The sequence below is a fragment of the Oryx dammah genome, unplaced genomic scaffold (assembly GCF_014754425.2).
Source record: "Oryx dammah isolate SB20612 unplaced genomic scaffold, SCBI_Odam_1.1 HiC_scaffold_1, whole genome shotgun sequence".
In the NCBI taxonomy this organism is placed as follows: Eukaryota; Metazoa; Chordata; class Mammalia; order Artiodactyla; family Bovidae; genus Oryx; species Oryx dammah.
Window position 1 is genome coordinate 28,689,722 of NW_024070185.1, and position 15,009 is coordinate 28,704,730.

The 15,009-nt window shown below is 40.3% G+C and overlaps 1 protein-coding gene across 1 annotated transcript in view; it reads left to right on the forward strand.

Moving 5' to 3' along the window:
• Positions 1-15,009, forward strand: part of FREM1 (FRAS1 related extracellular matrix 1) — a 149,508-nt gene that overhangs the window by 37,078 nt on the left and 97,421 nt on the right. Inside the window, exons 9-12 of the mRNA XM_040240145.1 lie at positions 1,885-2,027; positions 10,430-10,626; positions 11,345-11,435; positions 13,004-13,171. Of these exons, the coding sequence (XP_040096079.1) occupies positions 1,885-2,027; positions 10,430-10,626; positions 11,345-11,435; positions 13,004-13,171 (599 nt within the window). The remainder of the gene's footprint in view (positions 1-1,884; positions 2,028-10,429; positions 10,627-11,344; positions 11,436-13,003; positions 13,172-15,009) is intronic.

The following is a 15,009-nucleotide window of genomic DNA, read 5'->3' on the forward strand; positions in this document are numbered from 1 at the left end:
CCACTTCAGTTCAGTCCAGTCCAGTTCAGTTCAATCTAGCATAGTCAAGTTCAGCCCAGTTCAGTTCAGTTCAGTTCAATCTCTCAGTCATGTCCAACTCTTTGTGACCCCATGGACTGTAGCACGCCAGGCTTCCCTATCTATCACCAATTCCCAGAGCTTGCTCATACTCATTCATCAAGTCAGTGACGCCATCCACCCATCTCATCCTCTGCCATCCTCTTCTCCTTCTGCCTTCAGTCTCTCCCAGGATCAGGGTCTTTTCCAATGAGTTGGCTCTTTGCATCACATGGCCAAAGTATTACAGCTTCAGCCTCAGTCCTTCCAATGAATATTCAGGACTGATCTCCTTTAGGATGGACTGGCTGGATCTCCTTGCAGTCCAAGGGACTCTCAAGAGTCTTCTCCAACACCACAGTTCAAAAGCATCAATTCTTCGGTGCTCAGCTTTCGTTATAGTCCAACTCTCACATCCATACATGACCACTGGAAAAACCATAGCTTTGCCTAGGTGAACCTTTGTCAGCAAAGTCATGTCTCTGCTTTTTAATATGTTATCTAAATGTGTCATAGCTTTTCTTCCAAGGAGCAAGCATCCTTTAATTTCTGACCTGTCAGATTACTGCTTCTTCCCTGGGTCCTGAGGCATGTGAGATTCTTGGTGTGCCTTTTAAGAGTGGTGTCTGTATTCCCCCCATGTCCCAGGTGGCGCAATGCTAAAGGATCTGCCTGCCAATGCAGGAGATGTGGGCAGCCCATGGATCATGGGCCAGGAAGATCCCCGGGAAGAGGAAATGGCAACCCACTCTAGTAGTTTTCCCTGGAGAATCCCATGGACAGAGGAGCCTGGCAGGCTACAGTCCAGGGGGTTGCAAAGAGTCAGTCACGACTGAGCATGCATGCACACCCTCTATTTCCCCCAGCTGTCTGGGACTATCAAAAATAACCCTATGGGTCCTCAAAGTCAAATGCCCTGGAGACTCATCTTCCCAAGGGCAGGATCCCTGGGCTTAGACTTGGAGTCCTCTGAGAGAAACTCGGCACTTGTAATTATTCTCCTGTATGTGTATTGCCCGCCCTGGGGTATGAAACTTGACTATATTGTGACTTTAGTCCTACCAACCTTATTGTGGTTTCTTCTTTATAACTTTAATTGTAGATCTCCTCTGGTATGTTCTGGACTTTTTCACTGATGGGTGTTCTGAAGATAGTTGTAATTTTGGTATGCCCATGAAAGGAAGTGAGCTCTGCATCTTTCTCTCCTCTGCCATCTTGGCTGACTTTAAGACTGTTTCTTGAAAATATTTTTCTGATGCTAATTTTTCTATATACTAAGGCAGAGGTAGTAATTTTAATTTTTATGCTTTATTATTTATAAACTTTGATTTTTGTTGTTCAGTCACTAAGTTGTGTCTGACTCTTTGAGACTGACCCCATGAATTGCAGCATGTCAGGCTTCCCTTCCTTCACTATCTCCCAGAGTTTGCTCAAACGAATGTCCATTGAGTCAGTGATGCCATCTTATCATCTAAGCTGTCACCTCCTTCTTCTTCTGCTTTGATAAGAGCATTTTATAATGATTCCTCAACCAAACTACTATACACAAAATTGATAAGCAATAAGGATTTACTGTATAGCACAGGGAACTATATTCAGTATCTTCTAATAATATTTAATAGAAGAGAATCTAGAAAAAAAATATGAATTACTTTGCTATATACCTGAAGCTAACATAATATTGTAAATCAGCTATACTTAAAAAAATACTCCTTGGGTACATGCAACATACTAGGCAGAAAAAACTTGTAGATAAATCCAAAATTATTTTACCCCAATACCTGGCAGACAGTTACAAAGATATGTGGTATTTTGTGGACTCCATAGGTTATCCAGTCCCTGGCTTCATTCAGAGGGATCTATTCAATGGCATCATTTACTATCGTCACTTTGGTGGAGAAATCTTTGAAGATTCATTTGAATTTGTCCTGTGGGACAGTCACGAACCTCCAAACCTCTCAGTGCCACAGGTAAGAGTCCATCTCTGAACACTCTTCAAATCTTGTCCACAGATATCAGTTCTGGAAGATATTATTAGAAACTCTGTGAAAACAGATTGCAAAGTTTGAGGAGCAATGGAAGAAGCAAAATTAAGTCAATTGTTCACACAGCTTATGTTCACATTGGTCAAGCCTATGAGAAAGTGGAAGTCACTCAGTCATGTCCTACTCTTTGCAACCCCATGGACTATGCAGTCCATCGAATTCTCCAGGCCAGAACACTGGAGTGGGTAGCTGTTCCCTTCTCCAGGGGAGCTTCCCAACCCAGGGATCAAACCCAGGTCTCCCTCATTACAGGTGGATTCTTTACCAGCTGAGCCACAGGGGAAGCCCAAGAATACTGAAGTGGATTATGTAAATGTCCACGTATGCAGTGTTTTCAAAGTTAGTTGACTATGGGACCCTTTTATGAAGAGTATCTTATGAGATTTGCTTGCTTCATAACACTAAAAAAAAAAAAAAAACCCACTGATTTATTTTCTGTGTAGTGGTTAAAATACAGGCTCTGTAGTTGGACTGTCTTTTTCTCCTATCCTTGGCATTAACTGACCTGTGCCTCAGTTTCCTTATCTGTAAAACAGATAAAACAACTTGCGATATAATACATATGAGTATGGTAAACCTTGTGTCACCTAGTAAGTACTCAATGAATATATTTGCTTTTATTTATTGTTGCTTTTGAAGAACTAAGAGTTTTATTAACACTCAAATATTTTATTTAAATATACAGAATACAAAAATAGGCTTAAGGAGCCATCATCCTGTAGAAATTACAGAAAAAAAAAAAAGGGTCTGGATAGCTATAAAGGGGTAGATTTCCTGTGAGGAGAGGGCAGCTGGTGGTAGGGATGGACAGATGTCTTCTGAAAATAAATGACACGCACTATGTATAGTTCTTTTTGCCAGGCATTTTATACCTCTTATTTTAGAAGTTAGCGTATGCAGGGGTCTAACAAATTTTGAACCTGATCCCTATTGGTTATATAATATCATCTCATAGCATCACTGTCATTGACATTAGCTGATACGTAGACGATTGGGTTATTCATCTGTTTGCCAGGATAAAGGTAACAAAAGGGGATGATCAGGAGGAATGATATGGACGGCTCAGAAACTGAAGGAGGTAGATGCTCCTTGCTAAAAGAAATAATGGAAAAATGAATGAGGAAATTCTCAATTCATCTGCTTATTGACTAAAAAAAAAAATTCCTTTATGTAGAACAGCTTCCTCTTCTCATCAATGTATATAATTGTGCCACTTATTGATTCCTTTTTTCTTGAAATCTTAGTTGATCTGATAGTCCAAAATGAAAACTATTAGTAGGATTTATTTCTACATCTTCTGTTGTATCCATTCAACTGTGCTAGGTTTCTGACTAGAATACCATATCACTTTTAGCAAACTACAGGCCTTTTTGAAAATAGGAAATTCAGGACTACTTTTTACTTTTTAGCTATTGCATATTTTATAGATCATATTTTTCATACTCACCTGTATAGATGTCAGTTTTCTCTAGTAAAGACTGCAGTAATGAAAAGTTTACTGAAATAAAATTATTTGTAAATCTTGACAAATAAGTCAGATTAAATTCTATAGATCCAGTTATGTTTATTCCCCATTATGGTTGTGCTTCTAAGGAAATCATATCATATTTTTCTCTGCTTTTATTTATCTTCTTAATCTATATTGAATGAGGAGGGAGAAAAGAAAGAAGGGAAGGGTTGGAAAAAGAGAGAGAGAGGGAGGACATGAGGAGAGATGGAGGGATAAAGAGAGAGAGAAATGGGGAGAAAAAGAATTTTGCTCTGTTTTCATGTACCACCTACTTTCTGACTCCTAAATATCCTCCAGCTCAGACTTGTGTACCTACACCCGAACCTGACATCTCTATATTTATTTTAAACTCAACATGTTCACAAGACATTTAGCCTATTTCGCTAAAACTGTGCAAAGCCATGGTAACTGGAATTTCTGTAGTCATCCCTACCCTCTTTCTGTTGAGTTATCTGTGTAACCAGCAGCTAGTATTACTAAATCTATTTGAGAAATTTCTCTCATCTATTTCTACTTACCCCACCCCACTGTCATTGCTTTTGTTTCAACTTTCATCTTTTTTGAACTAGATTATTCTCCAAATCTCTCACATGGTCTCTTAAGAATAGAAGCAATTAACTGCATCCTTTGAGGACAGTTATTTGAGGACAAATAAAATTCATTGATGGACTTCCCTGGTAGCCGGTAATAAAGAATCTGCCTGCCAATGCAGGAGACATGGGTTTGATCCCTGGGTCAGGAAGATCCCCTGGAGAAGGAAATGTAACCCACCCAATATTCTTGTTTGGGAAATCCCATGGACAAAGGAGTCTAGTTGGCTGCAGTCCATGGGTTCACAAAGAGTGGAACACAGCTAAGTGACTAAACAACAAAAACAAATTCATTGATACAGAACTAATATGTTGAGTAGAATTCATCTGGTTGGTTTTTTTTTTTTTTTCCCCAACTCTCCTTCTTCTGGTCTTTAGCAGCTTTAGCTTCTCTATATATGGACCATTTCTCAGCTATAACATGATCTGCTCCAGGAATCCTTCTCCGATCCTCTTATTCCCATTTCCCCAGGTTTGGCTATCTGGTCGTTTTACATGATCTGGTACCAAGTTACTATAACATGAGGCCATTATTTATTTTATTAGATCAATGGTGAGCTCATTAATGACAGGGATCCTGATATATTTATCTCTGTGTCTTCAGATATTGGTACCTGCCTCAGAGTAGAACCCCAAGAATTGTACGTTGGTTCTAAAACTAACTGGTTCTTTCAACTTGTAATGAAACTAGGAGGAAATAAAAAGACCCAACCATTTGGCAGGGACTGGGGAAAAAGTGAGATAGGGAGGTAATAAGTGTAAAGCTTTAGTTTTCAGAGTTTTCAGGAATTAGTGTGGTATATAAAAACAAAACAATTATTTTGTATATGTGTGTGCTGGTAAGAGTTTCTATGTTATAATTATATCATCACTGAAACTCCGATTCTTAAGGAATGCAAATGATTACCTGGTTTATTTGATGATTGCATCTTCAATTTGTACAAATATCTAGTCATGTCCAACAGATAAAAATGCATTTAAAATATTCAACAAAATGTAATTTTCAGCTGTTCAACTATAAGACCAGATGAAATCGTTACTTGATTGGAGCTTTTGTGATCAGAATGTTCCTAGGTCACTGAAGATTAAACTCAAGCCCTGGATTTTTCAGCCATACTGTTAGAATACTTCCTTTCATAGGGGCAGGGACCAAAGATTTTCTCACGTAAGTTTCTGGTCAAAGCAGGGAGGAAGTTGCATAAGTGGAGATGCCCCTTACCTCCTCTTATCCTTCCCATCTGGATAGTCGTACTGAGCAATCTACCTACCCACCAACAAAGTGTTAGCTAGGAGCCTCTCTCTCTTTCCATCTTGGTTATCATGACTGTTGCCAAATAAAGCCTCATTTACTCAATTTGCTTTTGAAAAATATTTTCTTAGATTATTAAGTGTAAAGTTGCTTGTATCAGCACCCAAAATACTTATCAGCAGAAGACTGGTTTAAAAACCTATGTATATCTATACAGTGAAATACTATCAAACCAACCAACCAACCAACCAAAAAAAAGAGCAAATCCATGGGAGATATTATGTATCTTAATTGTGGTGGTGTCTTCATAGGTATATGTGATTGTCAAAACTCATCAAATTATAGACTTAAATTGAATGCAGTTCATTGTATGTAGAATAGTCCTCAATAAAGCTGACCATAAAAAGAAAATATTTTCTTCTTTATTCTTCTCAGTAGAGAGCTTTATAAAGCTTACACTTGAGGTCTTAGTCTAGGAGAGCATAATGTTAGCAGTAAAATAGAGAACCAAACATAAGAATAGAAGAAAGAGAACTAAGAAACTGAAAGAAAGGAAGCAGATGCCACAAAGGCCTGTGTGTGCAGTGGGAGGAAGGAAATGTAATGTGACAGGTGGAGAGAACAGGCAGCTGGGATGGGCATTTATCAGAAGTCAGACTGGAGAGTGGAGTGCACAAAACTAGCACTGGGTATAATTCCAGTGCCAGAATTTATTTGGTATAATTGTTCTGAGGTTGTGGGTCGTCTGCTTGGTGGCTCTATGGTGGAGTTAATGGTGACCTCCTCCAAGAGGGCTTATGCCACACGCTCTAACCCAGGTCTGCTGGAATCAAGATTACTGGGAGGAATATCAATAACCTCAGATATGCAGATGACACCGCCCTTATGGCAGAAAACGAAGAACTAAAGAGCCTCTTGATGAAAGTGAAAGAGGAGGGTGAAAAAGTTGGCTTAAAACTCAACATTCAAAAAACTAAGATTGTACCATTTGGTCCCATCACTCCATGGCAAATAGATGGGCAAACCATGGAAATAGGGACAGACTTTATTTTATGGGGCTCCAAAATCACTGCAGATGGTGATTACAGCCATGACATTAGAAGATACTTTCTCCTTGGAAGGAAAGTTATGACCAACATAGACAGCATATCAAAAAGCAGAGACATTACTTTGCTGGCAAAGGTCCATCTAGTCAAAGCTATGATTTTTCCAGTAGTTATGTATGGATGTGAGAGTTGGACTATAAAGAAAGCTGAGTGCCCAAGAATGGATGCTTTTGAACTGTGGTGTTGGAGAAGACTCTTGAGAGTCCCTTGGACAGCAAGGAGATCTAACCAGTCTATCCTAAAGGAAATCAGTCCTGAGTATTCATCGGAAGGACTTATGTTGAAGCTGAAACTCCAATACCATGGCCTTCTGATGCAAAGAAATAACTCATTTGGAAAGACCCTGATGCTGGGAAAGATTGAAGGCAGGAGAAGAATGGGACGACAGAGAACGAGATGGTTGGATAGCATCACTGAAGCAATGGATATGAGTTTGAGCAAGCTGTGGGGGTTGATAATGTATAGTGAAGCCTGGCATTCTATGGTCCATGGGGTCACAAAGAGTCAGACACAACTGAGTGACTGAACTGAATTGAACTGAAGTGATAATTCCTGTTGGTGAAAAATAGCATTGAAAATCTCAAAGGATCGGCTTCCCTGGTGGTGCTAGTGTTAAAGAACTCTCCTGCCAATGCAAGGAGAGATAAGAGATGCAGATTTGATCCCTGGGTCAGGAACATCCCCTGGAGGGGAGGGCATGGCATCCTACTCCAGTATTCTTGCCTAGATGCCTAGAGAATCCCATGCACAGAGGAGCCTGGAGGGCTATAGTCCATAGGTTCGCAAGGAGTCGGACACGACTGAAGTAACTTAGCATGCACACACAGAATCTCAAAGGAAGATGAAGAAGAAGGAATCAGATAGGAGTCAAACCTCAGAGCAGAGAAGGTCCACAAGAAAGGTAGATACTAGCTGATGGAGTGTCATATTGTGACGTGTATTCTGAGGGTCAAGGTTAGTCATTGTCATTTTATATACTGATTTATTTCTTTATGTTCTGATTTCCCACCAATCTGTCAGGGTGCTTGTGGCCTCAAGTAGACTGGAGGCATGTAGAGGAAGGCAGCAGGCAAGAGCCCAGTGACCGGTATGGACACTAGTTTTCCACTGTGTGGGAATAGGTATTTAATTAGATCTTTTTTACAACCAAATTTCAGTAAGAATGGAAACAGTTTATTTCTCTATGGAGTTTGTTAAAATTGGATTTTTTCTCACCCACAAAATACACACACACAGTAATTATTTGGACATGCATAAATATGTAAAGATGCATCAACTTAGGCAATCATAAAGCATGTTGAAAAATGGGCCCACCAAGAATTACTACTGGGGTGTAAAAAAGCATTGCTTGTACATTCTTTTTGTACAAAGAACACACTAGAGAATAAATTTGCATAGAAAATGGTCTCTTTGAATGCACAATAAGTATTGTTTCCTTATTAAATCCAGTTTTTCAATTAACTGGAGCCTCACTGATCCACACCATGACTGGGAGGTCCCATAGAGAATTTCTGAACTTTGTAGATTCGCAAAAAACTGTAATTGGAAAAAAAAAATCATGACATAGATTCCAGGAAACTAGAGAAATGACTGTCATTGTGTTCCATTATTTTGATAACTGGGTTTAGTTTTTAATTATTGAAATACTTCATAATGGAGTAGTAAATATGTAGACTCATTCAGTGAGAAAACATGATAAAGTGCCTCCTACCTACAAAATACCATGCTAGATGTGGTGGAGCTGATATTATGCCTAATTTACAGATAAGAAAATGGACACTTGAAAAAGTTGAATGACTTGTTCAAGATAGGTAATTACCAAGTGGGATACTCAGGACTGTCCATTCACTGGCACATTCCATGTGGGACTGTACTGTGATCTTCCTCTTGTGGAACTTACAGTCTAGGAGAGACGACATGTAAACTACAAACTAATAATGCAAGACAATGAAATTATAGTGTTTGTCAAGAGATAATGAAAATTCGAGAAAAATGAAATCCAACTGAGAAACTGGAAAACATTTCAAGAAGAGCCCTTAAGAGGATGAAAGAATCAAGTTGGTAGAGAAAACAGGATAAGAGCATTCCAGACTAAAGAAAACATGGTCCAGAGCAGAGAGGTGTGTTTGAGAACCAGGACTGGGTCTGCTTTCTGCAAGCAGGATGCTAGATTAATGTTAAAAGGTAGCAAAAGCAAAGTTAAAAAGTGTCCAAACTGTGAAGGGTCTTGAATACCATGCTAGGGAGTTTGAGTAATTCTATCCCTCCTGGGTGGTTGTTTAAGATTTCCTTTTTACTTTCTTGTTTTAAAAAATTTTACTGAAGTATAGTTAAAGTGTTGTGTTAATTTCAGGTATACAACAAGTGATTCAGTTACACATATTTATGTATATATATTCTTTTTCAGGGGCTTCCCAGGTGGCATAGGGGTAAAGAATCCACCTGCCAATGCACAAGATACAGGAGACGTGGGTTCAGACCCTGGGTCGGGAACACCCCTTGGTGGAGGAAATAGCAAACCACTCCAATATCCTTGCCGGGAGAAACCCATGAACAGAGGAGTCTGGCAGGCTATAGTCCATGGGTCACACACAGTTGGACATGACTGAGCACACACATGTATTCTTTTTCAGATTCTTTTCCTGGATAGATTAAAAACTATTGAGAATAGTTCCCTGTGCTCTACAGCAGGTCCTTGGGGGTTATCTATTTTACATGTAGTAGTGTACATGTGTTCATCCCAGCCTCCTAATTTATCCTTCCCTTGCCTTTCCCCTTTGGTAACCATAAATTTGTTTTCTATGTCTGTGGGTCTATTTCTGTTTTATAGATAACTTCATTTGTATCTTTTTTTAGATCTTTAAGGATGTGAATAACCTGATTTTACTTGTGTTTTTTTAAAAGATAAGACCAGAGGTATGAAAAGTCAAGATTAGCTATTGAAATTAGGGCTGATGTAAAGCTGTTACGATGATACAAGGAAGAAATTATGCAGGCTGGAGCAAGATCAGGAATAGTGGGGCTGACAGCTGGGGAGGAGGGTGTGGTCACTGTTTCGAAAAATTTATAAATACAAACTCTAGGACTTAGTGATGTGTTCTATGTGGGTAGAAAAAGAGGAACCAAGAGTTACGTCAAGGTTTCCAAGAATTATGACAGAGTGGAAGGAGGAAGAGAAAGACCAGGCTGTTGGTAAAGAGAGATGTAAAAGTAAAACCTGATGCTTTCAAACTGTGGTGCTGGAGGAGACTCTTGAGAGTCCCTTGGTCTGCAAGGAGATCAAACCAGTGAATCTAAAGGACATCAACGCTGGATATTTACTGGAAGGTCTGTTACTTAAGTTGAAGGCCCACTACTTTGGCCACCTGATGAGAAAAACTGACTCATTGGAAAAGACCCTGATTCTGGGAAAGACTGAAGGCAAAAGGAAAAGAGGCTGGCATAGGATGAGATGGTTAGATGGCATCACAGACTCAATGGACATGAATCGGAGCAAATTCCTGGAGGTAGTGGAGGATAGAGGAGCCTGGCACGCTACAGTCACTGGGGTCACAAACAGTTAGAAAAGACAGTGACTGAGCAACAACAACAAAACATAAAACCAGGAATATATTTTGTGCATTGTATGCCCATTTGATAGCACTCGGGACTGCACTAAATGTAATTGTGACAATTGTATTCTCAAGATACAGTGAAAAATGGATGGAGAATGATCCATCTTTAGCTCGTGCTGTTAATAGCTCCTGAACTTTTTCGCTGGACGTGTATTATAAAATTTTTGAAAATCATAGTTGATTGGATGATAGTGGAGTGCCTTTTTTCTGGTGTCCTTTTGGTATTTCAAATGAATGATACAGATAATTTCTCTCCAGGTGGTGACAATCCATATCACTCCAGTAGATGACCAGCTTCCAAAAGAGGCTCCCGGAGTTTCTCGGCATTTAGTTGTCAAGGAAACGGAGGTGGCCTACATCACTAAGAAACATCTACATTTTATAGATACAGAATCACAAGACAGGGAGCTGCTCTACACAATAACCGCTCCTCCATTTTTCTCCTCCAGCCGCAGGTATCTCTATGAAAAGTCATCACTTGGGCTATTAGTTGAAGGTTGTATTCGAGGATTGAGTTGAAAGTGTCACTGTGTAGTCCTTAGTTCGCTTGCTTTGTTAGTTAGACATGAACGTATATTCAGGTCAGCATTAATTCTAATCTCAAACTTGTCATGCCTTCCTTCAAAGGCTATGTTAATAGGTAAATGGCCTGCAACTTGTAGTGTCTTTAGCTTAAGTAGGCTGAAAACAGTCTTTAATCCCTTTTTCTAAAGAGAATGCTTTTTTCTTTTAGGTACAATTTATTGAGTCTCCATAGCTTTATTTTTAGATATCTCAGGCTACAAAAGTGGTCATATTCTATGATTCCAATCCAGAAAGTGCCATGAATATAGCTTAGGCTTTAATTATGTACTAAATGAGAGTGAGTAAATGTTTTTAGGATGAGTATCTAACAGCATCTCATTGTAGTTAAGTTCCCTTTCATCATGTCAGAGCAGAAATTTTGTACATGCTTTTTATAGTTATGATGAAAATGGCATTCATGATACTAGACTTAAGGCTAGTAAATCTTAAGTCCCTGCTCCGGATATAAAGAGAGACTATAAAGATGGAACATTTGATTTCTTCTGACAGTGAGCACTTTTAGCTTTAGAAAATGTGGTTGCAGGCTAATGTGTGACTTAATTTTTACCTGGAAAATTAGCTGATGTGTTCTCTTGTATTTTTCTTTAGACACTTAGATGCTGGGAAATTATTCATGGTGGACAGCATACCAAGGCTAACCAAGACTCCTGCAGCTCCGGGGTTAAAATATTTTACTCAGGTATGATGCTGTGCTCATGCTGACAAACACATGAAAGTGTCCTCTGAGAAGCTCTGGTACTCCTAGCTTTTTACTTGAGAATTTTGGCCTTTGACATCCACCACAAGCAACAAATACCTGATGTCTATATTCTTTCTGTTTGCACATTTCCATTGAGCAAGTGACATGTATTTGGAAATGCTTGATCCAGCTGAATATGTTTGTATAATAAAATCTCATTATAATTCAATACAGCCTTTTGCATCAACTTAGGTTCCTGGTTTAGGGCTCTGATTTAGGGACCTGATGCATATGTTTTTATTCCATCAATTTCAGTTCATCTAATAACCTACATGTTAGTTTCCTAGGGCTGCTATGGCAAAGACCACAAACTAGGTGGCTTTAAAGGACTGAGATGAATAGTCTTATAGCTCTGGAGGTGAGAAGAAGTCAGGGTGTCAGCAGGGATACCATCCTCCAAAACCTTGTTCATGGGTGGGGTGAGGGTGTTTTTCCCTTTTCTCTTCCCAGTGACTCGTGGTTTGCTGGGAATCTTGCATTCCTTGGCTTGTAGATGATCACTCCACTCTCTGCTTCTGTCACCCCATAGCTGGGTTCCCCCTATGTCTCTTCTTATGAGGACACAAGTTATGTAGGATTAAGGGCCACTTTATTCCAGTACAGCCTTACCTTAACTAATTGTGAGTTTTGCCACACCCATTTTTAAACAAGGTTATAGGTGAGGTGCTGGGGTTTAGATCATCAGCATATCTTTTTTTGTGTGTATGGGGGACAGAATTCAACCCATAATACTACCGCTTTCCAGAATCCTTCCTTAACCTTCTCCCTACTCCTATGGTTCTATATTCTGAAGACCTGAGTGGGGTCACAGTAATAATGAGTGCTTAGGCAGCAGCTACACCTCAGGTTTAAGCTTCAATATGTTGAATCTCACTGTAGTTTGTTGTGCAATCTCTAAATCATGTCTAACTCTTTGTGACCCCATGGTAGTTAGAAGTGGTAAATGAATATGGCAACCCTCATGATGAGTTCCATTATTTTGTTACCTTATTTATTTTATAGATAAGGAAACAGGGGCCTCATCACGTTATTTATTTAATTACTTACTCTTGGCTGTGCTGAACTTCGTGGCTGCACAGGCTTTTCTCTCTTTGTGGTGAGCAGGGGCTGCTCTCTAGTTGGGGTGCACAGGCTTCTCATTGCAGTGGCTTCTCTTATTGTGGAGCTCGGGCTCCAGGGCGCGTGGGCCTCACAAGTTTAAGTAGCTTGATCAGTGTCACACAGCTCCTTCATGGTGGAGGAGGGCTGAAATTCAAGGTTCCTGTCTTTTATAGAGTTGGCCGACTTTAAGCACTTGGCATAGTTTCTTAATTTCTTTGTTCTTTTTCCTCCCATTTTTAGAAAATGTGATTTGTAAGATAGAGCTTTGTAGAATCTTCAAATTGATGATGGGAGTGTTTGCAATGTTACATATTAAGCTAACCTGATGAATCTCTTAGCCCCAGGTCTTTAAATGTCTCTGATCCTGGCAGTCGGTACCCACGTGTCCATCTTGATTTGCTTTGCAGCACGCTGTGAACCATATGAAAGTGGCCTACATGCCACCCATGCAAGATGTAGGTCCGCATCCAAGACACGTCCAGTTTGCCTTTTCCGTCAGTAACCAGCACGGTGGGACGCTGTATGGGATCTGCTTTAACATCACGATTCTTCCCGTGGACAATCAGGCCCCAAAGGTAGGTATCATGCTTGATACGAAGGATGAAGAGGACGGAGGACCTAAGGTAAGTTTTTAAAGACTTACTCGAAATGCTCACTTCTCTTTAGGCTGTTTCCAAGGACTTTTCTATTTTCCAACTACAGTGTAGGGAACACAAGCATGGGGAGGGGAGTCGTTCACCTCCTATGGGACTTTCTATCTAAGAGGTGAGATTTTCCAGTTGCTTTATTTGGCATGAAAATCATTTGGCATGATTTTCAAAGCTTTGTCAAAATCTCTTTCATTTCCTTTCCTTTTTACTGAGTTTCACGTGTTGATCAGGGGAAGGAGATTAAATTAGGAGTCTCTTAGCAACCAGAGAGGCTTATTTGCTCTCCCCACAGACTAGCTATGCTGCTCTGTCATCTAAATAAGCGCTTTAATTTTCCGAAATGAATTAAGATGGACCCTTGCATCCTGTCCTGTTCCACTCTCTCATGTTTGTGTAAGCTTTAAAGCACCTGGGTCTCTCATTAAAACCAGACCACAAAGGCGCTGCTACCTTGCGCATCTTATCTTCAGGCCTAGGATTCATCATGAGAGTTTGTTCCCCACCTGTCTCCCCGCCATCAGAGTGCTAGGGCTAATGAGTGTGGCTGTTCCTAGGCTTGTTTTTCTTCCCTCATAAGTGGAAAGACAAAGTATGATTACCCATTCATTAGAAACCACCGGGGACTAGAATGCACCCATGTGACATCCCTAAGGAGAGAGGGATGACTGACCTTCCCAGGCCCCCACCTGAAATGAAACCAGGGAAGCCTGGATTCCTCCTTTCCTGGGCTCTCCTCATCATCTCTGCACCTGCCCAAAGTTGTGTGGCAGAAGTCTCACGCTGAGGACTGAGGCACTTATCCATCCTGTATAACTGTTCTGATGAGTCTAAATGATAGTTGAAAGTAATGAATTGCCCAAATTTTTGTTAGCTGTTGAAAGGATAGATGAAATGTGGCGATCCATACATTGGAATATCAGTCCTCAACGTAAAGGAATAAAGTACTAATATGTGCTACCAATTGGTTGAACTTGGAAAACATTATTTCAAAGACAAGTATCCAGTCACAGAATACCACATGTTGTACAAATCCATTTATATGAAAGATCCAGGATAGGCAAGTCTATAGGAGAAGAAAGTAGATTAGTGGTTGCTTAGGACTGCCAGGGGGCTTTCAGGGTAGCTCAGCTGGTAAAGAATCCGCCTGTAATGCAAGAGACCCTGGTTCGATTCCTGGGTCGGTAAGTCCCCCTGGAGAAGGAATAGGCTACCCACTCCAGCTATCCTAACCCTAACCCTAACCCTTGGGTTTCCCTGGTGGCTCAGACAGTGAAAAATCTGCCTATAATTTGGGAGACCTGGGTTTGATCCCTGGGTTGGGAAGATTCCTTGGAGGAGGGCATGGCAACCCACTCTACCATTCTTGCCTGGAGAATCCCATGGGCAGAGACACAGCACAGCATAAGACTGCAAGGGGGGAAATGGGAGGGTGGGAGTGGGAAGGATTGTGGGGAAATAGGGAGTAATTGCTAATAAAGACAGGGTTATTTTTTTTGTGTGTGAAAATATTCCAAACTTGATGATAATGGTTATATAACTTTGAATATGTGAAAATACTAAAAGACATTGTCTTTTACACCTTCAAGAGGTAAATTGTATGGTGTGTGAATGATCTCAATAAAATCATTCTGTGTTTGTTTCCGGATTTCTGGCTTCTGCAGCTTACCCCATCCCTACTCTGCAGCAGCTGGACAGGGCATGTTCCCCAGTCACCGAAGTATCCATCCAGCTCAAGCCACTCATTTACCTCACTGGCCTGACCC